Source organism: Syngnathus scovelli, chromosome 16 (assembly GCF_024217435.2).
Source record: "Syngnathus scovelli strain Florida chromosome 16, RoL_Ssco_1.2, whole genome shotgun sequence".
In the NCBI taxonomy this organism is placed as follows: domain Eukaryota; kingdom Metazoa; phylum Chordata; class Actinopteri; order Syngnathiformes; family Syngnathidae; genus Syngnathus; species Syngnathus scovelli.
In genome coordinates, this window is record NC_090862.1 from 5,372,717 (window position 1) to 5,395,701 (window position 22,985).

General features: G+C 45.9%; 2 protein-coding genes across 6 annotated transcripts in view; both read left to right on the forward strand.

The window, feature by feature from the left end:
- Positions 1 to 25: 25 nt before the first annotated feature.
- Positions 26 to 19,627, forward strand: raver1 (ribonucleoprotein, PTB-binding 1). 5 transcript variants are annotated; one of them, XM_049745466.2, is made up of 15 exons: positions 32 to 442; positions 1,338 to 1,404; positions 1,509 to 1,978; positions 2,509 to 2,700; positions 2,785 to 2,905; positions 2,971 to 3,071; positions 3,194 to 3,229; positions 3,953 to 4,031; positions 4,122 to 4,300; positions 4,479 to 4,557; positions 4,621 to 4,757; positions 4,883 to 4,954; positions 5,043 to 5,165; positions 5,373 to 5,438; positions 6,013 to 7,164. In XM_049745466.2, the coding sequence occupies exons 1-15, from the start codon at positions 62 to 64 to the stop codon at positions 6,157 to 6,159; spliced, it is 2,250 nt and encodes a 749-aa protein (XP_049601423.1). In that variant the 5' UTR covers positions 32 to 61; the 3' UTR covers positions 6,160 to 7,164. The 5 variants fall into 5 exon arrangements, with proteins under 5 accessions (XP_049601421.1, XP_049601426.1, XP_049601424.1 ...); XM_049745464.2 differs by lacking the exons at positions 3,194 to 3,229; positions 6,013 to 7,164 and adding an exon at positions 15,140 to 19,627 and having other exon boundaries at positions 26 to 442; positions 3,950 to 4,031; XM_049745469.2 differs by lacking the exon at positions 3,194 to 3,229 and having other exon boundaries at positions 26 to 442; positions 3,950 to 4,031.
- The window catches only part of pde4a (phosphodiesterase 4A, cAMP-specific), a 32,308-nt gene continuing 20,943 nt past the window's right edge, over positions 11,621 to 22,985 (forward strand). The window contains exon 1 of the mRNA XM_049745455.2: positions 11,621 to 12,639. Within this exon, the coding sequence (XP_049601412.1) occupies positions 12,338 to 12,639 (302 nt within the window). The 5' untranslated portion in view covers positions 11,621 to 12,337. The remainder of the gene's footprint in view (positions 12,640 to 22,985) is intronic.

The window sequence follows — 22,985 nt, forward strand, 5'->3', positions numbered from 1 at the left end:
ACCTGCCCCGTCCAATCAGAGACGGCGTTGTGCCCATGTGTGTATTGTTTAAACTGCTCAAATGCGACTGGCTTTTCCAGAGCAACCAAAAGTTCCACCGAGTCGAGTGATGGCGGCCGTCGTGTCTGTAAGCGCAAACGCCAAAGAAGAGAACACAGACACAGCGCTCGGCTCCGTCTCCCGTCCGCTTGACGAAAAGTACGACCTCGCTGCACCCGCCGACCGTGAAAAGTGGAGGCCCGGAGAGCGGCGGCATCCGGAGCTCGAAGCCGGCGAAGACGTCCCAACACCGGGACACAGCGAGGGTCAGCGGAGGGCCGACGAAGACTGGACCCCACTGAGCCCACAAGAGATTCAGAGCCGCTTGGAGAGAACTCGGCGAGAGTTTTACAACCGCAGGAAGATTATCATCAAAAATCTGCCATCTGACGTCAGCAATCAGGTATCACTAAACCTTTTAGTGATTGAGTGACAGAAGTCGTGACAAGTGTTAACCTAGCCCTGCTATGCTAGTTTTGTTAGCCTTTTGGCCATTAAACTCTACAATAGTTGTTACCGTCAATTAGCAACCCCATTGCCCATATATTAACTGTCTACTCAAAAATAGACGCACTTTACAGTACAAACGAATTACTGTATTTGTAAATTGTGCTTTCAAATCAAAATGGTCGTGTTTAACATAATTAAACTCCAGCCGGTCAGTTATCTGTCAAGTGCGGCCTGAGCCTCCTGTCAGGCCTTGCGAACGTCCACCCCGGGGATTTAAATTAATTGGACGACTGTCCCAGTCACAATTGCGGCTCAGTCACACATTAAGCTTGTACTTGTTAATCCTACATTCAAGCCAAAGTTAAAACTTAATCACATAAACTTGTCTTGTAAACGCATGATGCCCCCCACCCCCCTCTCAATTATGTTTGGAACGTGCCTGACTCGTGGGGAGCGTTGGGGCCTGCGGGAAATACCATTGTTCAGGAAAAGAGAGGGGTTTTTAGTCGTTGGTGGGGTTTCGAGATGCGAGCTGTGTTCTAACAAAAGGTGGAAGGCGTGCGGACAAAACGCTTCAGAAAGTGCTCGACAGCACTGAGCATGGTTTGTGAATGGACAAACGCAGCGTAGAACAATTTTCTGCTCCTAACAAAGACTCTGTCATGGGCCTCGGTACATCCATCTCCTCCCATTCCCAGTGCCCTACAGGTGTACAGTAAAGAATACAACTTAGGCTTAACTTATCTCCCATTAGAATGTAGAATTATCAACAGATGCAATATTTTGCGTTGTCAAAATCTGTCTATTTTTATTAGTAATTGCATTAATTACTGTTTCTCTTATTCCAGGAGGTTCATGAGCTGCTGTGCAACTATGACTTGAAGTACTGCTTTGTAGACAAATACAAGGGCACAGGTGAGTCATGTTCGCCTACCCCGAAATTGACAAGCCATGTTTTGTTAAAACTATTATTAGCCTGTTTGCCTGACTCACATTTAATCATTCTTCTCCCCCCGCAGCCTTTGTGACGCTGCTCAACGGTGAACAGGCGCAGAGCGCCATCAAGGAGTTCCACCAGCACGTGCTCCGCGATCGGGAAATCTCCGTGCAGTTGCAGCCCACCGACGCCCTGCTGTGCATCGCCAACTTGCCGCGCTCCTTCACCCAGCAGCAGTTCGAGGAGCTGGTGCGCCCCTTCGGCAACCTGGAGCGCTGCTTCCTGGTGTACCGGGCGTCCAGCGGCCGCTCCAAGGGCTACGGCTTTGTGGACTACATGAAGAAGGACTCGGCGGCCCGGGCCAAGTCGGAGCTGCTTGGGAAGCAGCTGGGCTCGCGCATGCTCTACGTGCACTGGACCGAAGTGGGCTCGCTCACGTATCCGCTGCTGCACTCCAAGTGTCTCTGTGTGGACCGCCTGCCTCAGAGTGTCGTGACGGCCCAAGACATCTGCAACCCGCTGGTCGATGCTCACCGGCCAGTCTTCTGTCAGGTCATACTTGCCACACAACATTTAGAACACACTTCACCAATCCACGGTGACCCGTTCTCTGATCAGAAACATGTTCTAGAAATGTTACACCAACATTTGTGCCCACTCCTTTGCTATCCGGGTAGTAGCGCCACCTGCTGCTTTGGCATGCACTTGGTAGCCATTTTTGTGTGGACAGACGGAAAACAAGGGTGCATTTGACCTGATGGAAGAGGATATTGTAACTGTGGGAGGAAAATCCATTGGTCATCTCGCACTGCCGTTCACCTTTAGCCTAGATTGCATTGCTGGTTTCCATGGTGATGACCACCTGACTCTTCCCCAGGTGGTGTCATTCAGCAGATATTTCTGGAATGACAATGTCCCTTTAGAGCAGATATATGGTCAACCATTTTCTAGTCTTTTAGTTGTTGTTCTACGAATTGTGGGGAAAAAATAAATACAATTAATTGGTAAATAAGGTCAAGGGGCAGCGCTTGCTTGTCGATTTTTGTTTTTAAATGACCTGTTGTTGTTTTTGTCCTTTGCAGTTGGCCCAAGGACAAGATGGAAGTTTTCGGCGTTTTGCGGTGCTGGAGTTTGCCACGGCTGACATGGCCGAAGAGGCTCAGAAGCTGTTAGACGGCCGTCTGCTGGGCGGCACGCACATCAGGGCGTCCTTCTGTGCCCCCGGTCCACCCGGGCGGAGCATGCTCGCCGCTTTGATCGCTGCCCAGACTATGGTAAATGCACCGAGCCTGATTTTGGGCTGCTGGTTGAACTCCGGTTTGTTCAGAACGACCATAGGCAATAATCAATCAATACAGTTTGTAAACAGGGGCAAGGGTCTCCTCCCAGATCCCACCGCCATGCAGATCCTCTCGGGCCTGAACAACCCGGCCGCACTCCAGATGTTGCTCAACCCGTTGTCACAGGGCCACAAACAAGGTGATGAGCGCTTCGTCCCACTTTGTCTCCCTTTGTACCGGCAAACCTGACGTCCTGCCGCGCAGGCCTCCTCGGGGCGGCCCCCGCCATGCCGCTGCTCACCAACCCGGCCCTCCCTGCCATGCTGCTCCAGTTGCTGCTACAAAATCAGGCGAAAGCCCAGCAGGTGCCAACCTCTTTTTTTTGGTTTTCTTTTCTCCCCTCGCTCTACCCTTAACCACTCGGAGGGGTTTTGATTCATCCTCATAACGCACTCATCCCTTGCTCTCATTCCCACTTTGCCATCAGCAAGCCTTTCTGGGAAATCCTCTTCTTTGGGCTCAGGTGCTGTACAGTCACGAAGGCCCTCTAGTGCCCTGTGTGAGTGCTAATGCTGTTTTTGCGTGACCGTGTGAAGTGCTTTCTTCCTGTTCGCACCCTAAAACACCGTCGCGTAACAAAACGACAACATCCACTCATTCACCTGCTGCTTCATTAGGTATGCGTGCTCCATCTAATGAAAACAAAACAAGTCTGCCTTTTGAAAGATAATAACGCTCATTTTGTGGCCCATGACGTTTGCTACCAAAGTAAAAAAAAAACAAGCAGCTGTCGTTGTGTAACAGCCCAAAGCTCATCCCTCGGGGAGCAACACGCAAACAGAAAATTCGGTTCAGTTCTCCAGTCTCATTTCGTCATCTCTCTCACATCACTTGACTCTTATATGGCACAGACTGTCATGGCACTCGGCATCTTCTCCGGGACGCACTCTGCTCCATTTTGACAAGGCTCCTCGTCGACGTACCGCTCCTCAAGAGAGTTCAACAAGAGCAGTCACTTTCCGCCGAGCAAAAACGACTTCAAAAAATAGCTGGATTTTTTTTACTTGATGTTTTTAGTCACGCTCGAGTATTTAGTATAGGGTGCTACAAGCCAACAAAAGGTGGTGAGTATGCAATGGTGTGGTGTTTTTGCACGGCGTGTGAGTTGAGTGCCTTACCACAACTGGACCGCTTGTGACCTTCCCTTGCCACTCAGCCTCTGCTCTTTTTCTCCCTTGCCCAGCAGGCAGGACTCCTGGCGGAGAATCCTCTGGCCCCGCTGCCCGTCCAGCAGGGAATCCATCTGCTCGGAGATCTGCCTCAAGGTCTGACACAGCTCCAATGTCACCCCATGGATTCAGTTCCAAAATTAAAACGGCTTACTTATTTATTTTTTTTTATTCTATAACATACAGGTGGTGTGGTCTCAGGTCTGGACCCTCTTGCCCCGTTGAAGCCGGCACCCATGAGCAGAGCCATGGCAAGGGATCAAGAGTCCCCCAGCTTCCCGCAGACACCCTCCCCGACTCTGCAGGGTCTGTCTGTGCCGCTGCTGGGCGGCATGATGGGACCAGACGGGCTGACAGCGCAGGCGGTGAGACCCCACAGCGCCGCAAGCCGCCAAACTGCATGCCTCGTTTGGCTGGTTAATCTTCTGTAATCCCGTTATGCTTGTGAAATGGCCTCAATTGAAAATAGAAAATAGCCAATGTGGACATTTTAGTGGGGAACATTAGTCCTGTTAACATTATTGGGCTTTCTTCTCCCCCCAGGGCCCCATCCTAGGAGACCCCACCAAAGACGTGACTCCGCCCCAGAGTTCCTTTCTCTCTGCCAATGGGTTTCCCTCAGGTGAGCGTCACACGACTGTGCTCCTGTGAGAGACAAGCGTTTCATGCCCGTCGTGTCCTCCAGGAGCCAACTGCAGACCTCACCCGTACAGGAAGAGACCCACGCTAAGCAACGTCTCCAACCAGCACCTCAGCATGCACCCCAGCTACAGCCTGCGCTACCAAGACTCGTACAACGCTGAGTATCGTCCTGTCCACCAGGTAAGCGATGTCATGTCTGCTTGTGGCCAACTTCTTTTCTGTAAAATTCTACAGTCGCCATTTTGGAGGTATATTGCAACCATTGTGATCACGAGTTGAGTTTTCCCTCTGATGTTTGCGCTTAGGATCAGTTGCAGCACTTGTACGAGGAGCAGGAGAATCACCACATGGGTGACTTGCCAAGCTTCGGACAGCAGGTAAGCTCCACATTTTAATCATCTGAATGAGATGAAGGATGGCACCTTGGCAGCCGTGTGACAACTACCCTGTGTTTGGTTAATGCAGCTCTCGCGTCCGTCAGACTTGGGCCAGCGCCACTTCAGTTTCCCGCCCAGTCCGCCCCCGTCCTCGTATTTCAGCTCGGACGCCTCCGCTAATGGCTGCCTGCCTCCCGGCCAGCTCAACAGGGTGAGTCCGACGCTGATGTCACTTTTTATTTCTTTCTTTTTTTAAAGCCTTTCTCTTCAATGCTGCACTATTGATTTTTGCTTGTCAGTCTGTGTATATACATGTGTGTGTATGGGGGGGGGGGGGGGGTAGCTGAAGGCGAAAAAAGGTCCCGTTCAATCACCTTTGCAGATGTTTATGTACTAAAAGTAATTTATTTATACTCAGGCGGTGGGCATGCCTCCTGTGAGCCACACCTCTGACTACCCTCCAGGACTTGTCAACACGATGAAGGTAATTCCTTTTTACATTATAAGAAAAATAGAAGAGCTGAGAGCCTTTGCTACACCTAAAAATAACAATATTAAGATTAAAAGCATGATTGAATACTTGGAAATTAGGACACCCAACCACTGGGGATCACAAGCAAGACAGCCTTTTAAATGGCTACACTGGGGAGATAATAGTGGAATAGAAAATGTTTACCAAAAAAAAAATCAGAAATGAACTACAAAAATATGCGTACGGGTTGCGTGTCACGTGTTCAAACCAAACCAAAAAGTGCCGCAAGGGTGTCCAAAGCCGGGCCGCCACCTCTGTCCTGCACGTTTTAAATGTCGCCCTAATTCAAATTATTAGAATCGTTATCGGACTTGAAGGCGAGAATTACATTTTTTAATTGCGGTCACACCAAAAGTTCCACACACCCCTCCAACTTTTCCAAAGAATCTTAAGCACCGGGGACATTTCTCCATCTTTGCCGCTTGAACTAAACCCAGAGAAGGATGTGATACAGCTGGAGCACTCCCGCCCCCCCAACCTTTCAATTTCATGCCATCAACACCTACCTTCCCAACCTCCACTTTAGACCCCCGTCGGGAGCCACAAGCGCCTCTTCTCCCGCCTCATCCCGTCTCCGGAGCCGAGCCCCGAAGGCGGCTACGTGGGCCAACACTCCCAGGGGCTGGGCGGCCATTACGCGGACTCCTACCTGAAGCGCAAGCGCATCTTCTAAAAAAAGGGAAAAAGGCCGTGACAGGGACTGGAAATCCTTCAAAGTGCTTCCTGTTGGAATTCCTGGCTGTTGTCCCCCCCCCCCCTTTCTTTTTGGTGTTTGTGTATATATATATCATTTTAGTGTGTTGACAATTTTTTTTTTAATTATTTGTTTTTTAAAATAGCTCTTTAAATTTATTGTTGGAGGCAGTTTATCATGTTTACCCGCAGGGGCAAGTTAAGCTAATCAAGTTTTTTTTTTTGTGTGGTGTGTAAGCACATAGTTGGATCAGTATTTTAATTGTCTATTATGATGAAGTCCAAATCGGATGTCTTCCACATTACTTTTCAAACAAAGGGAAGCCTTCATCGTCAACGTAGACCACCATTTTGTCCTTGCGACCCACCCCCGCCCACCCACTCCTTCACCAACACGGCCATGTTTATGGAACTGATAAAAAAAAAAGTCATCCCAAGCTTGTTTCTTGGCGTTTTCTTGTCCTATAATCAGCACCAGCGGAGTTTTCTTGTTTCCCCCCTTTTCACTAGTTAAGTGCATTTGAAGCACACTGGCCACAATGCTTGTTTTTTCACGTTTTATGTGGTTAAATGGTTCCTCTGGCAGTCCAGTCGCTGTTTTTCTTTTTTTTTTTTTTCAAAAGACATAATTCAAGTGAAGTTTGATTATGAAGAACCCATTCCCTCCTTGCAAGAAGAAGACTGATTATCCTAAGCCTTGATGCTGTTACCGCCGCTGTATTTTTATTTGCTGTGTAAATAGTTTGATCCCTTTCTCTCTCTTCCCAAAATGTTTGCCTTCCACGACCAGAATGTGGTCAGGTTGCTTATGAGTGAATTTACAGCTTATCGTTGTTATTGTTCACAGACCGAAAGACGCGGTCCAAAAACTTTTAATGGTCAGTCATCTCCATTTATTTGCTCCTCGTAACTCTTCCATGGTCACCTTTGTAATTAGGTGTTTGTGTGAGAGAGAGAGAGAGAAAGTAAATGTTATTTAAACTCACCCTGCTGTCACTTCATTTTTCGAAGGGCCGTTTAAAATATATAGAAATACGTAGCCACAATATTTCATTAGTTACCTTGAAAAATGTGCTGGACAAAAATGTAAGTTATAGATGTCTGTTGTTGCTATGGCAACCGCAGGTCACCTCAGTGTTGCTGCTCAAGCTCCAAGTTCAAAAAGTAGAATTTTTTTGAAATCAGTGGATTTAAAAACAGGTTAGTGCTATGCTGTAACCTTCACCTTCCACCTGTAGGGGGACCTCAGTGTATTTTAGACAAGTGACACAAGTGAGCCAGTGGAAAAAGAGAGGATGTGAAACTGTGACATAGCCCTAACCCTAACCCCCCCCCCCCTTTCCGTTCATGTGGCACGCTTACCCACCCTGTTATCAGGCGGGAAGCCCGCGGGCGCCTCTAATGGGCCCATTACAGGCGTGTAACAGCGTCGGGGGGTCGGCATGAATATTTAGCAGCTTGTTGTGGATGAGGGAAGAATAATTGCCCTCAATGCTGGTAGTGAGCAGAGTGAAGAGAGGAGAAAAAAAAATTGTAATGTCAGGGGAGTCTAATGTAGCTCTAATGTTTGGATATATTTTGCTTTCACATTTTTTTTTTTTTATTGCTGAGCTGGTCCCGATCATAAAATTATGCAGCGCAATCTGTTCCAAATAATTTTGCTGACTAGCAGCGGCGGACCCATGCAAGTCCGGGAACCTCATTTTGAATAGCCACCTTAAAAACAAGCGCAAGTTGCAAAAAACGGCCCAAATGTCATGGCCTCCTTTATCTCTTACTGCATTCCAAACGAGAACGATTTATTACGATGCTATGTGCTGGAAACATGAGAAAGAAAGAAAAAAAAATGTAAGCAAGTGGAGCGCGAGGCAGCTGTTTATAGCAACATTAGTCAGAGCGAAGCAGCTCGCTTCCCCTCTCGGTGACAAACACTCCATTAAGCTGCACAGCGTGGAAGGTAGCTAAGGCGCGCTCTTTCGCGTTGTTGGACTCCATTTGGACCAAGTTTTAATGATCTTACATCTTATTATATGCCAGGAGGCCACAAATAATCTGCTTGAATGATGATGCATCAATTTGCAAACAATAGCTAAACTAGGAGCGAAAATTTTTGACTTTCCCAAAGTTTTTTTTTTTTGAATCGGATGACCTTCTAGCATTTATAGCACTTATTGAAGTAATAGCACGCACTCGTTTCCTGAATTCCAAATGTCTTTCCGCCGAAGCCGCCGTCTATCCTGCGTTTCCCGAGAGTAGAAACACAAAGCTAATCCAAAGATTCTCCTCGTCATTTCCACTCTTCCCTCATAAACAGCCTGCTCAATATTAATAGTCTCCACTTGCGCTCTTTTCCTCCCTCTCGTATCCTTGGCTGCCACTTGTCTGGCACCTGATCAGCATCCAATTACGAGTTCATATCAAAACATTCGCTATATATATGTGTGTGCTTGCTATTTTTGGGCGGAAGAGTTGTTTTTCCCTCTCGATTTTTCTTCTTTCTCCATATTCACGTGGTGGAACTCGTGTGTGTGGAACGCATCAGTCCAAATAAAGCCCAGAAATGCAAAAACCAAACTGTAAAAATCCTAATTGGGTTTTGTCTTATTCATGTGAATCCTCCTGTTTTATGTCCTTTCTACCAAGGTTCTGGTCCAAATACTTTTGGCCCCAATGCTGTCATAGATTTTCCCAATGTGCATTTGTGCGTGCAGAACCGGGTTTCCTGGTGTCGTGTGTCCGCTAATAGTTTGCAGAGGCTGCAGACGAAACGACCGTGCGGTCACTCAGACTCTGGCCTTCCTTCTCGGGTTGCTGCTTTTTTTCATCCTGGCGACGCCATTAGCGTGACTTTCTCGGAGACCGGGAACCTCTGGCGGTGTTGTCGACGGTCCGACGGGACTTCCTAGTCCCTCGAGCGGGGCCTCGTCTCGATGTCAGCCGTGGAAACCCTCCGGTCCAATATGCAATCTCTCCACAGGAAATTTCTGTCACTCCTTTGTAACCTTTTCCACATGCCGGCTGCCACGTTAGACTCTGACCAAACCCCCCCCGCATTTTTCACCTTCTCTCCATGACGTGCATGCACTCATGGTTGACAATGAGGCGCTCTGAAGTGGCCACGCCATCCCTAAGCGCAAGCTGTCAACTCAGGAAAAAAAAAATTCCCTCCTCTGCGCTCCTCCACCTTTTCTCTGCGCAGTCACGCAGAGCAGCATGAACGTTGAATTTGCTCTCCTCTGGCCCAGATGGCATCCATTCCCAGCATTCCCAACATTCCTAATCACGGTATTTCGCTGAAGCCGCTCGAGCTTCTCCAAGGCCAAAATGCACAAATTGTCCACTTTAAGATGTATTTAACGTCACACCCGCTCAGGCTAAAATAAATCTGACATGCAAATGCATTATTCATAGTCGTGCAATGGAAGGTTGACTGGAGGGCAGCTGAACTTGCAGGTCCTTTTAGACCTCCCCAAGACCTCCCCCCCCCCCCCTCCCCTTCCCTGTCCAAGCCGTGACTCACACGATGGAGTTGAATCTCCGCACATATTATTCATAACGTTGCGGACAGTACGGCTCCACAAATACGGGGGCCGCTTGACATTTCAATTATTGCTGGCCCACGTGAGCACATAACACGTACCCGAGACATTTTGAAGGCCGTAAAGTAAGCTGAAGGCTTACGGGAGCCTTCAGTGACTCTAATCTTTCAATGTTGGCGGAAATGTTGCGCGCGGAAAAGAAGGTTCCACTTGAACTTCATTGTTAGAATTGTGTAAAACAATGAAATGAATAGTTTAATAAAATTGTATTTAAAAAATATTTTTGAATAGAAAAATACATTCACAACTATGTAACAATTCAATGAAATAAATTACTAGAATGAAAAATGTAGAATAAATTAATGTGAGTACATTGACTTGAAAAAAAATTAATACTTAAGTTGAAAATAACATGCAATTAAATAAAAAAGTAATACATTAAATACAAACATGTACATGACAATGATTAACTGCTAAAATAAAAGTAAATCATTAAATTGAACAATAAAAGTGAGGCAGCCGATGGATCAATCAGTAGATGATTAGTCTATGATGATGCTCCGCCCCCAACTATTTGTTTAAAAAACAAAAGTATTCTAGCAAGTGTAATTGAATGTCTGCGTACATATTTCTGTACATAACGCAAATGATTTTCCTCCCCTCCCCTAATGACGCCGTTTTTCTTTCCACTGACATCCAAATAGCGTTGTATTGACGCTTCTGCTGGCTTGAGCAGCAAATAAATAGGAATAATGATTTAATTTCACATGGCGGATGGGGCAAATGAGAAGAACGAGGGGGGAACGATCCTTCAGAGTGTCGTTTGTTAGTTGAGGACATTAATTAAAATATGGAGGCACCCGGGATGTAATGGTCATTACACGCTACTAGGCTCCTTTGTTGCTCTGTGTAGCGTTTCGGGTAAAAAAACAAAAACATTTATTTCCACCTGTCACGGAAGAAGAATGGAAAAACAAGACAGAAATGGTATTTTATACATTGTAAAAAAGCCCCGTTATTCTGTCAGTCCTTCTTCATGTCTGCATTATACTGCCCCCAAGTGGCCAGTGCATGCATATCAGTAGGAGCAGTGCGATGTCTGTTGAATTGAAGCAATAATTTGTCTTATATTTTGTTCCGTTGTGTTGTTACCATTAGCGTTTGTTTTTTGCAAAATATGAAGTTTGCTACTTTTCCCATAGAAAACTTAATTTACCTTTTTTAAAACAAAATATTGGCATTTCCATTCAGTTCAAGCATGTTGAAAAACAAATTAAAAGCATAACGTAAGGTGCTTAAATCTGAAATAGCGTACATTAGTGTCAGCCAGGATGTCAAACTGTTCAATAGTTCTGACGTAAGAGCAAGCGTCACCCTCATCAATCAATCAGTCTATCAAATAATCAATCAAGGGTCAGACTGAGCCCTTCAAGATTAGTTTACTCGCATTCAAAAGTAAGATTACTTTACAATATTACAGTCTATGGCAAGTAATAAGTTACTTAGGTTTAAGTTACTTTTTATCATTCCTCAGTGGGGGTGCGCACAAAATCAAAAACCAATTTAGGCTAAAAAAAAACACATCTGGTCCATTTTGACGCATGCCTGAAAAGACTTAAATGGTTGTCCTTCGTCGTAATGACTTTGAGTTTCATTTCCCCTCCCAAGAGAACCGAAAAGTAGAAAAGAAAATGACAGAAGTGATTTTCTCCGACGTATACTTTGGATGTCATGGTGTCGCGAGGGAGGGAGGGGGGTTGGGGGGTGGGGGGTACAACCACAATAGATGAGCACATAAAAGCTTGAGCTGACAAATCATGGAGGAGAACAGTCAAGCGAGCAACCACCACGAAAGCCAGCAGACAGAGCGAGCGAGAGAGAGAGAGGGAGAGAGAGAAAGAGAGAGAGAGAGGGAGGGAGAAAGGCAAGAGGAAGCCAACACAGTCGGAGAACTCCAGCAGTGAGGACGAGGACGTGGGAGTGATGGAACCACACTGAAGAAGAACCTCCTTTTTAACCCCCCAATCGGGTTGGATGTGAAGAAAAAGGGAAGCCCGGATGGTCAAGACGAACAAAAGTGTGGATGAAAGCGCATTCATCTCCACGTCTCTCCATGGAGGAATCTCGGGAGGCTTTCCCGCACCGTTGGGGCGCATCCAGCGGCTCCGTGTCGTAGCTCGCTGGGGATTTGTTGGAATTTCTTTGGAAGAGCAATAACGCTGCAAACCCCTCTGGCGAGCTTCTGCAATAAGTGGCTCGGGAAGAAAAGCAATACGTTCTCCTCAAACAAACACACTCCCGCCGGTGCGCCATGAAGCAAGAGGAGGCGTCAAAGTTCAGGAGAAGCCGCTTCTCCTCACTCGAATGCTGGACCAACCGAGAGATGAGAGATTAAAATTGACCATCATGAGATTAATCAGATCGATGGTGATTTTTGGATGATTTGGACTCCGGACGCCACATGAGCACTGTGATTTCTTATGTTCTGTAGTCATGTGTGGACTTTGCGCTGAAGTGCTGCGGACATGAGAGCTACAAAAGAGCCATATTAGCTTCTTTTAGTTCCCAAATCAATCGTTTTCTTGCGATTTAATTCATATTTTATTCATTTATTGCACCATGATGGAAGCGCCCACGCCGTGCTCCAAGAAGAGCCTGTCCCTCTCGTTGCCGGTGCCCCGCGAAGGACAGGCGACCCTGAAGCCTCCCCAGCACCTCTGGAGGCAGCCGCGCACCCCAATCAAGATCAAGCACCGCGGCTACTCCGACACGGACCGCCACCACCACCAGCGGCACATGGAGCGCTCGGACGCCGTGGACACCAGCGACCGGCCCGGTCTTAAGAAGTCACGCATGTCCTGGCCCTCGTCCTTCCACGGAACCACGCACGCGTCCATTGGGAATTGCGTGGCCACTCGACGGTAAGGGAGAAGGCAGTGTGTGGGGTGTGCCTCGCCAGACATCCCAATGATTGCCCGCCAAGCGTATGCGTAAAACGAGAGGAAGGGGGTGGAAGGAGAAGCGGAGAGAGAGGAGGGGGTGGGTGAACCGTTTTTTTTTTTTTTGTGCAAATAACGCTGTTATCCGACGTGAGGTGATTTTGTGCGCGGAGGCAGCGGGACGTGTGGGTTTATTATTTTTTCTTTTTTTTTTTTGGAATGCTGATGCGTAATAGTGACTTTGAGTTGTCAGGTGAGATCCGCCCACTCGAAAGAAAGCAAAAATCAGTACAGCAATATTTCAGTGGTCACAAATCCATCCTGAGCTTTTTTTTTTGTGTCGAAAATCACCCGTCATGAATTTTTGTGGTCTTTGCGAAATGCCCTTATATGCCACATGATGTCGCCAAAGCCTTGTCTCATTAGGAAAGTAGTACAGCAGTTGGTTTCAAGGAAGTATGTTGAAGTGCTACATCTTTAAGGATGGATTTATGGGTCACAGTTAGCGGCATGTTTACTGTTTCAACTATTAAGGAAGACAATTACACTATTTAATGGATGTTAATTACTCTTCTGTTTTGGATAATGGATTCAGTTTGAACGGCCACATTCCAGTGATGAGAGGGTGTGCGCACTTATGCAAGCAAATCCCTGTGCTTGCTTATTGTTTTCTAATTGAATTTTGCAAGTTGATGGCCGCATTAATGATGAGCAAATGTTTAGAATTGATTTTAAAAATCACAGAACCCAGAAGTGGGGTGTGTAGACTTTTTATAACCCATGTATCATAAGTCAGTTTGTAGTCGCCATCAACTGCTTTGAGTGGCGTTTCCTTGCACTTTGCCGAATCGTGGGACTAATATTTCCCAGAGTTCTGAAGGGCGGCGGCGCGTGAACGTTTTTCAGCTGCCTTCCGAGCCGACCGGAACGTTCCCTCGGTTTCGGTAAATGCATCTGACTAAGTTCGGCGACGGCGCATTCACCTTTGTTTCATTAATATGTCACACGGCGGCTAATCTCACTTTGGAGGCGATGGGCAAAAAACGCCGCAGCAAGCCACACGACCCCCCCCCCCAAAAAAAAAAAAGTCAGCTCACAAAACACATAGATAGTATTACGCAATGCGTGTTAATCAAGTCGATTAGATTAGCTGCATTTCATCAAGTGTGAGTCATGGAACAATGCGGTTTTTGATACGATTACTTGGCGCTCACACGACGGCAGCTCCATTTATCCTTGTGATAGCTGCAGCTGCTTCATTTTGGCCCGGTGGATGAAAACTTGTGCTTGGTAGACTGTAAAAGCTTACATCATCGCACCTTTCGGCCTCCCATTAATGTGACGCTAACCTTCAAGCGTCTGCTTTTGTTCCTTTGACTTAGTCGTGAATCTGTTTTGATTTCAAAAAAGAAAATTTTGGTCCTCAATATAAATAAGCAATTTTTGTACCGGACAGAGAGGAGACATCACAGCTCCTCAGCTGTAATATTATTTCTCCTGTGCAGAGGATAAAGAATATATGCATGTGTGTATAGTTACTATATATCTAGTTGAACTGATATACAGGAACAAATTATGAGTTTGGATTGTGGATCAGGAGGTCTAAGTGTGCCAATGTATAGGAAGTGGATCAACTGAGGTGTCAAGTAGGCCCAAGCATGGCTAGGATTGCCCCCCCACCCCCCACTATGGCCAAAACAGCAATTGAAAGCAGTTATGTAGACCTCGTTGCGTAGAAAAAAAAAATTCTAAGCGCTAATCTCAAAGGGTACTGTAGAAGGTTAGCTTTTCTGGAAAATAGTCATAAAAATAGCCGAGAGAAAATAGATACTTGCAGTAAAAATAGCCACGGCCTTCGTCTCCATCCTTCCAGCTTGCTCCCTCCTCTGAGCCAGCAATAACAAATTCCCGACAGGGTCCCCAAAGGGCCATTAGTGTCCATCTTTCTTCTCCGTCGTTCTTATTTGTATTTTGGCTTATTTCCCCGCAACGCCGGGATGTTCCTCGCGGCAGGAGGCGGATTGATGGAAGAGGCCGATTTACGTTAGGGTGGTCCTGGGGACAATCTCCGGGGTGGTCCAATCTCCCACCCGCCGGGACCGAGCCCCCCTGCTTTTCTCCTTCTGTAGGCGGCTCACGGTGTGAGCGATGGAGATAATTTGATTCGTACAAGCACACTAAAGTGACTCGCTTGGCGTGTGTTTGCGTGGGTGTTTGTGCTGTACGAATGGAAGCTGGCAGATGAGTGTTGTTGTGCTGACAGTCGGTGTGTGTGTGTGTGTGTTTACGAGTGGGCCGCACACAGGTTAGTGTCTGACCCTCATTCCGTATGGACCGCCATGCGCTTTTGTTTTATCTCTTTTTTTTTTTTTTTAATGCCCATATCAGAGGGAGCCCAGAGGAATTTCCGTCGCGTTTAAGCGCCGCTATTCATTCTTTTTTCACATATTACAATAAGCGTCCTCTCCGCTTATGTCCGCAGAGCGCTGGAAGCCACATGCCTCATCTTTTTATCGGGAGCGTCGCACATCCGCCAGTTCTGCCCTTCATAGCTCAAGGCGAAGTGCGTTGGAGAAGCGGGCTTCGTGCAAGTCTGCTGGCACTTGTGCTTCAATGGCGCTCTGCCTTCGGGGAATGTGGTGTCATGTCGGAGATATGGCGGTAGACAGGCAGGAGATTTATAAAAAAAGGAAAAAAAAAGGACACTTTTGGTCTTATAATAAGATTTTATTGGTCGCCTACAGAGCAAGAAGAAAAAGGATTATATACGATACACTTTTTGTCCTTTTTAAGCTAAAATGGCATCATAAGCAGCTCAGATTCATCAATGCTATTTAGCGTTAGCATTAAGCTAACGCACCAAAAGGCTAAGGTTCTTTTAAATTCACAAAGCGTCATTTTTTTTTTTTAAATTTGGTTTGACTGGGAATTTCAACTAGGCATGACATTACACAGCTTGAAGCCTCCGTTGTGAAGAATGGTTCACTAATTATATCTGGCAAACTTGTCAAGTCTGTTGACTCACTGCCACCGTACAAGCGCTTGGAACCAGAAGTGAACAAACTCCTTTTACTCAATTCACAAAAAAAAAACGGAGATGCCTGAATACACGTTTTGAACAATAGGGAAGGAAAATGTGGCTCACAGTGTGATTTCACCATTGATATGAGTCTGAGTGTCTGTCACCCCCGCAAATGTGTCTAAGGATTGTTCTCGCATTACCTCAAGAGCAAACTTGATCGAGTGAGTGCGTGTCGAGAGGAAGTTAATTGCTCCTAAATTAGTCGGCTGCTGATCGACCCGACGGACGACCTCATTGTCGCGCACAATGAAGTCCGTTCATTCACTCGGTCCGAGTCGGTCAAGACCTCATCTAGAGCTCGAGTGAATCAATCACCTTGAGAGGCACTGATGGAATAGTTTGGGACAAGGCTGAGGTGACAAACCAGAGTGACACGATAAACAAGTGTATTTTGTGCTGGGGAAGAAATTATGTGGTTGTATAAATAATATTTTTGAAATTCTCTGCATCTATAACAATTATATACAGCTGTTCGGACCTTTGACAAAATGGCTGTCAAAATGGCACGTCTTCCGCTTTCCCCTGCGGCGTCTTTTGTTTGACACTGAATATGCTAATACAAGCGCATCAGTCACCGTGTCCCATGGCCGCTTTGCCGCGGGAACTTCCAAAGGGAAGCATCAATGACTGACGGCAAACATAAGTCTTTCCCCGCCATTCTGTTGCCATGGTTACTTCCTATTTTTCTGTACTTGTAGAATGGATCTCATTTAGCTCCCCAAAAAAAAAAAAACAACAGTGATGGCTTGGAAGGCACTTGACAAGCGTTTAGTTGCCTCATTCATCAACGTGTCCCAGTCGAGCGGCGTCGTAAGTTTGCCGGATTGTAAAAGAAAATCGTAATCATTCACAGAGGTTTTACAAAGCAACATCTTCTTGGTTAAAGGAGATATACGGTGTAGTTTTGTCAAAATACCTAATCGATCAAAAAAAAAAAGATCCCGCTGCCTTGGGATGAGAGTTTAATTCGTTCTGCGCCCAAAGCACGTGAGTCCATTTTCCAAAAGTCAATTTTCTGTAAATTGGCCTCTTTAATCAGGGCGCCAAAGCGCTACTTGCATCCTTGACAAAGAATGAAAACACAGCAAGTCTCTACAGTGAAGCCGCTCTTTGCCTGCCTCATGGGCCAGCTGCCATCATCATTTAGCTCATAATGAGCTACAGTTAATTAGCTCGAGCGTGGCATTTTGTTGTTGATTTATACTTTAATCGACGCCGAGGAGCACCAATCTCACTGAGAGAGTGTTCAGGAAAACCACCCCGGCAAATACAAGTCATTTGTGACCGGGCGACCATCTGTTGACGTTGCCGAGTGCACAGCGCGAATTCCCGCTTTGCGCTAATTAGCTTACGCGGGACCGGGAATTCGGCGCTCTGGCACATGGCACAGACGCCAGGCGCGAGCGGATTGTTTGTTGACTGGGGAGGCGCACGGCTGGCGTCCAAGGTCCGTCTTTTGTGTTTGCTCTCGGTTCATTGAGCCCACCTCGCATGGGATGCCACCCGTGACCACTGAGCTCAGCTGGTGATGCTCTTTGTAGCTTCTCATAAAAATGCTACACGCAGTCTGTAAAACTGAAAGTAAATGTTAGCCATTAGCGACAACTCTAAACTGTTCTCCGTTTGGCTAACTTAGCTACTTTTCCAACCCCTCTAGCTAATACTCCAAAACTGAACGTAAATGTTAGCCATTAGCATCTGCGACAACTCTAAACTGTTCTCCGTTTGGCTAACTTAGCAACTTTTCCAACCCCTCTTGCTAATACTCCAAAAATAGATTAGACTCAAATGCAGTTTCTTTTTTGCGGCGTTATCCGACATAGTTACCCGAAAGACTCTCCAGAGCAGAATATATTCACCCCACCATGTCCAGACAGCAATTTCAGCCACCACCGACTAATTTAACCATATCGACAGAAGCAAATTAAGAATTAGGTGACCCACAAAGGATTTACCCGCTTGTTTAATTTCACACTTGATTGGCACGCAAGTACTCCAGAGAGCCTGCTGTGTATATACAAACAATGAAAGTCAACTTTGGTTTATGTGTCCCCTTTAATTTGATCATAATATCTCCAAAGGGTTCCACCTGCATTGATTTGATGTTGTAAAGTCAGTTCAGGATCCCCGGGAAGTCATGTTTTTTTTCTTTTATATTGCCGGAGAAGCGTGAAAGGAAACAAAAGCATCAAAAATTCACAAGCAAAAGCCACCTGTTCCTCCCGCCGCACAATCCTTCCTGTCGTGTTTGCTTTGGCGTAATAACGCCACCAAACTGTATTACACGCTTTCCCGTGTTCAAATCCGGTGCCCCACTTCCATCGTAATGCAACATAACTCGCCATTGTGCAACAGAACTAGCCAATAACACGCCTCGCCCGACTCCTTTTGTGCTTGAGAAAAAAAAAAATGGAACTGGCTGTGATTGCTCGGGTCTTTGTGATCATTCGGAGCCCGGCGTAAATGACTTGCATCGATTGCATCGTCTCTCCTTTGCTACTGTGCGCATTGTATGTCTCATCTGCTTGCCTTCCCGCTCCAGTTTTGTTCTCGCGTGCAACAACAGGGCATTAATCACATCATAGATCTATCATCTCCAGCTCGCATGTATTAGAGAAGACATATTAGGCACTTTTTCTTTTTTTTTTTGCAATTTCAAGAAGCTCTTGAGGATAACAAATTGGAGAACGCATTACGGAACACTTGCCAGACTTTTTATGTGGCTAGCTGGATTTCGAGCTGAAATTGGCCCATTTGAGAGAGCCAGCCACACAAAACATACTGATGGGACAATGGAGAGGATGGATTTCATTACTGTGACCATTAGGAGAGAAGCTCGGGTTATTGAGTTCCAAATTGTTTGTCGAATTGTATAATTGGATGAGTCATTTTTTGATGTTTTCGGGGGAAAAAAACAACCACAGTGGACCCCACCATAAGAACTCTATCATAAATTTAATTTTAGACAATTTACATAATGCTGAATTGTTGAGGTTGGAATTTACAGTGGCTGTTTGAAATAATTTGGCATTAAAAGGTCACTAAATCATCGCCACCTAGTGGGCTGGCATGCATACTGCAGATACATGGTATTTGCTTGTGTGAATATTTTGACAAGGAGTCACAATTTTCTAAATTCTCTTCTAGGGAGACACACTGGTACATCCTGGTTTACATGTCTGCCTTGCATTTCTGGGTTCTGGGTTCGAATCTCGGGTAGGCCATTTCTGTAGAGACTGTAGAGACATTTCAAAAACAAACAAGATGGTTTAGTTAAAAGACTCAAAGTTACTGTTTAATCGTGCCCCTGTGATTACCGTCATACCTCTCTCCAGCTCCACCCATGACCTAGAAGAAGATAAGCAGAAGATGGATGGATTCATGTTGTCGTGTCGACATAGCTCTTGTGTCAAATGTGTACCACCGAGGGGGAACGTCCCCCAGTGGAACACTGCTGTCTGTCTGATTGAGGATGACAAATGCGCAGTGGAGCGCGTACACACACACACACACACACAAACGTACACACACATACACTGAATAAGCGATGCGGAAAGAACAAACGCCGTACACCTGTCGAGCAGAGCGTCCTGTCACACTAATGTGAGTAATGTCATACAGAGTGACTGGTTTAAGTCACTCTCTCCAGATGCCAGATTAAAGGACGGCCGACAATGTGCACACTTGCCGCTTATAAATCTGATGTTGTCAAATGTTTGAAAAAAATATCATTCAAATGTCATACTGAAGAATTATACTGTCATTTTGATCATAGGCACACATAGGTAATCATTGATTGTCGTGCTGTACGATATTTTTAAATGACAGTCGTATATGATATATTCAATTTTTGGACGTTTCTCAGACATGACTCCCAAAATAAGCGTGCTGGAGTCTTCAAAGAATGAACACAGATGGTGCTGATAGTGGCAGACTTCTCACTGTGTGTGTGAGTGTGTGTGTGTGTGTCTCAGTCCAATCCAATCACACTTCAACACTTGTTCATTTGCTAACCGCCATGTGAATCAGACTTTTAGTATTTGTGTTTTTAATCACATTTATACTTAAATTTAAAACAGTTCCCCATTGTTAGTGTGAGAATGAAGGCTGCGAAAGCTTAACAATACAAGCTTGTTGAATTCACTTCACGTCGTGTTCTGCCTTGGCAGAGATAACCAGGGTTTGTTTTGATTGATGCTATCAGACAGGTATTCATTTAGCATTGTGCACCTTTCGCGTTTGGGGTTTAGCGCCTCGCTTTGTGTTTCGAGTTGCATTGTTCTTTTGGAGAAAGGTAGAATTATTCGGCCAATTCTTTTCAGCAGTAATTCAATCAGGGCTAGACCGTCCTGCCTACGATATTTTGGACAATTTTATGCTAGCGGTGGTTTTGAATTGATTCGTTAGGCTAGCCAAATGTACCATCCTTGAATCTTATAGCACGCCATGGATGAAGTTTTGAATCCATTTGTGTCCTGCTTAGAGCTTGAGTGGGATTTATAATTCCTCTCTTAGCTCATCAGTACGGCACTAATTTTTGCCATTTGATGCAGAGGATGTCGAGTAAGATGACTGAGTACTGTTTTGTCCAAATTTGTGGACTGTAATATAGCTTGAAAAAAAGTCATCCATCGGTACAAATTGGTTTGTTGTTTCTGAATTTAAACAATTTGAAGAGTTTGGGCTTTGGAGAACTTTGTTGTTGTTGAAGAACTCCACCAAATATCTTATAGGCTGAACTAGAGCAGAACTGATAAGATAGAAGATCCAACACCAGTGATTGGATTCGTGGTTCCGTATTTTCTTCCATTTTCACCGTCCCAATGCTTTTATTCCACACGGCGTCAAGATGGAACACAACGCCGACGTTGCAGGAGATGATGTGCAAATGAGCACAAGTGGAAACGTGTAGGAGGAAATGATGATGCTGAGGAGGAGGGAGGGAGGAGGAGGGGGGGGGACGTCACGGCAGCTCGCAGCTTCATTTCAGAAGCGGTCGTGCATCCTGCGCTGGAGCATCTGGGAGCGATTGGAGCATGAAATATATGTCAACCTTTGCTACCAAAAACATGCACCTCCTGCTCTGTTGATGTTGCTGCTGTCAAAGCAGTGAAATGTGGAGTTTGGAATTCAAAATGTCAGCCAATTGCTCATTTTAATCACGCAAAGCCGGATGATAAAGGTGCAAAATTGCAGGGACATTTTTGGAAGTACACTTAGTGAGAAAAAAAAATAGTGCGAGGGTTAACACTAAATCTGACGGTTAATTCTTTTGTCGAGGAATGTTTGCAGCTTCGGAGGGAAAATGGAAAAACAAATGGACAAAATAGAATGGAATAAAAGAAACCACCTGCAGCCGCCACAAGAATTTTCCACGATGCACAAAAGGCGCTCAGGGCGAGTGTCGACGTGGTCGGGGGAGCGTGCCCGCATCCACATGTGAGCACAACCTGTCGCCTTGTAGGTCACACACACGCTCGCGTTCACACATCAGCGCGCCGCTTTCACTGCGTCAGAGGTCAGACGAGCAAAATGCACCGCCCGGAGGTCAGGGGAGCGCCTCCTCTTCTTCTCTCGTCCTTCCAACAAGTCCTATTTAATTCAATTAATTTGGGTTAGATTGATTTAAAAAATAATAATAATTCTATGCCTCATTACTAATTGTCACTAATAAACACAGTAATGGGAGCAAAAAGAACTGTCGTTAAAATAAAAAATACAAGAAATGCCACATAAACAAACCCACACTGGTGCAAACAGAACCTTCTTGATGGAGGTAATTAACTCCCTCAGTCTGAGTTCCCTCTCGCTCTATGTGAGCGTGTGTGTGTTCATAGTGTCGTGTGTGTGTGATTGTGTGTCCCGAGACTGATTGTGTGATTACTTGTGGGAAATGAGGCTTTTTCTTCTTGTGAGAGGATCAAAATTGAGTCCTCTCGCAATACATCTGGCTTCTCTTTTCATTTCTTTCTTTCTTTTTGGCAAGGTGACCATTCAAAAGACAAATATCTTTAGATATTTCAACTTTGATGGAATATGACGTCCAAATTCTCATGTGCTGCTTTCATGCTAGCCGGTGCGCCGAGGGAAGCTGTCTGTTTTTTTAACATATGATCTTTTTCCGTTTGACACGAGGGGCCCCCTCATGATTGGCATCATCGTTTGCCACTCAGTTGCATAAGCAACATCGACGACGGCGCACATACGAAGGCCGGCCTTTCTCTTTTTGTCAGGCTGCTATAAATAGGGCCAGAGGAGCCTGGGGGCTCTCGGCGTAATGAGATTAACACAACCAGCTTCGGTTCTCGCTGTTTCATTGAGCTTCACGTCACTTTCCAGCCTCTGGTTGCCATACACGCCCCCCCATCCCTCCCCCCATTTGTCCGTTCTTGACCACTTTGGAAACTGTCACCAATTAAAGTCGTTTTGTATGCTAACCGTTAGCACGTCAGCAGTGTTTCTCCTCAAAAGTAGTGTTCTACTTCCATTTTGTGTCCAATTGGCATTTTTTCACGATTGATGTCAGCACTTGCTCCCTACAGGCTTCTTCATAAATTCAGCACTGCTCGTCCGTAGACAGCTCCCATTTCTGCTACATTTCAGGCTTTGCGTTGCAGGCGTCCTCGTCCATAAACTGCACGCGATGCACATTTATAATCAAAATGGCAACCCCGTGGAAGCGAAAAAGAAACAGAGCTGAGTGTGTGGGCTTGAGAAAATGACGTTTCAATCTTCTGTATGTATCACACTTATTGCAGAAAGGCAATAAAAGCATAGCACGGCGTTAAAAAATGAAGCTTGGAGAGTGATTTCGCTATCACTCCTCAACTGATTCCCCTTTACTTGATCCTCCATTGTTATTATGGTGCCTTATCTGGAAAAGCCCTTCCTCGGGCTACAAATGGCTCTGCCGTTCCGACGCCATCTGTTGCTTAGTCATGCACTATGCGTGTGTCTTCAGGTGGACATAACCGTGGAGATTTTGGGAAGGGAGTCCAAAGTTGTTTACGTGGACATCGCCCGAGGCTGATAAAGAGCGTCGTTTGTGCATGCTAAGCAAAGCGTAGTACGGTAACGCTTGGCCGGTTGTTGTTTTTTTTCCCTCATGTTAAGCGTTTGTCGCCATCATGCAGCTCAAGCCACTGGAGCTCGCTTCTATTCGACCATCTGTTGCTGCTGCGAATAGAGCCAGACCGAAACACTCCTGGAAACGAGAAAAGGCCCTTCACGTAACACCACCTGCTTG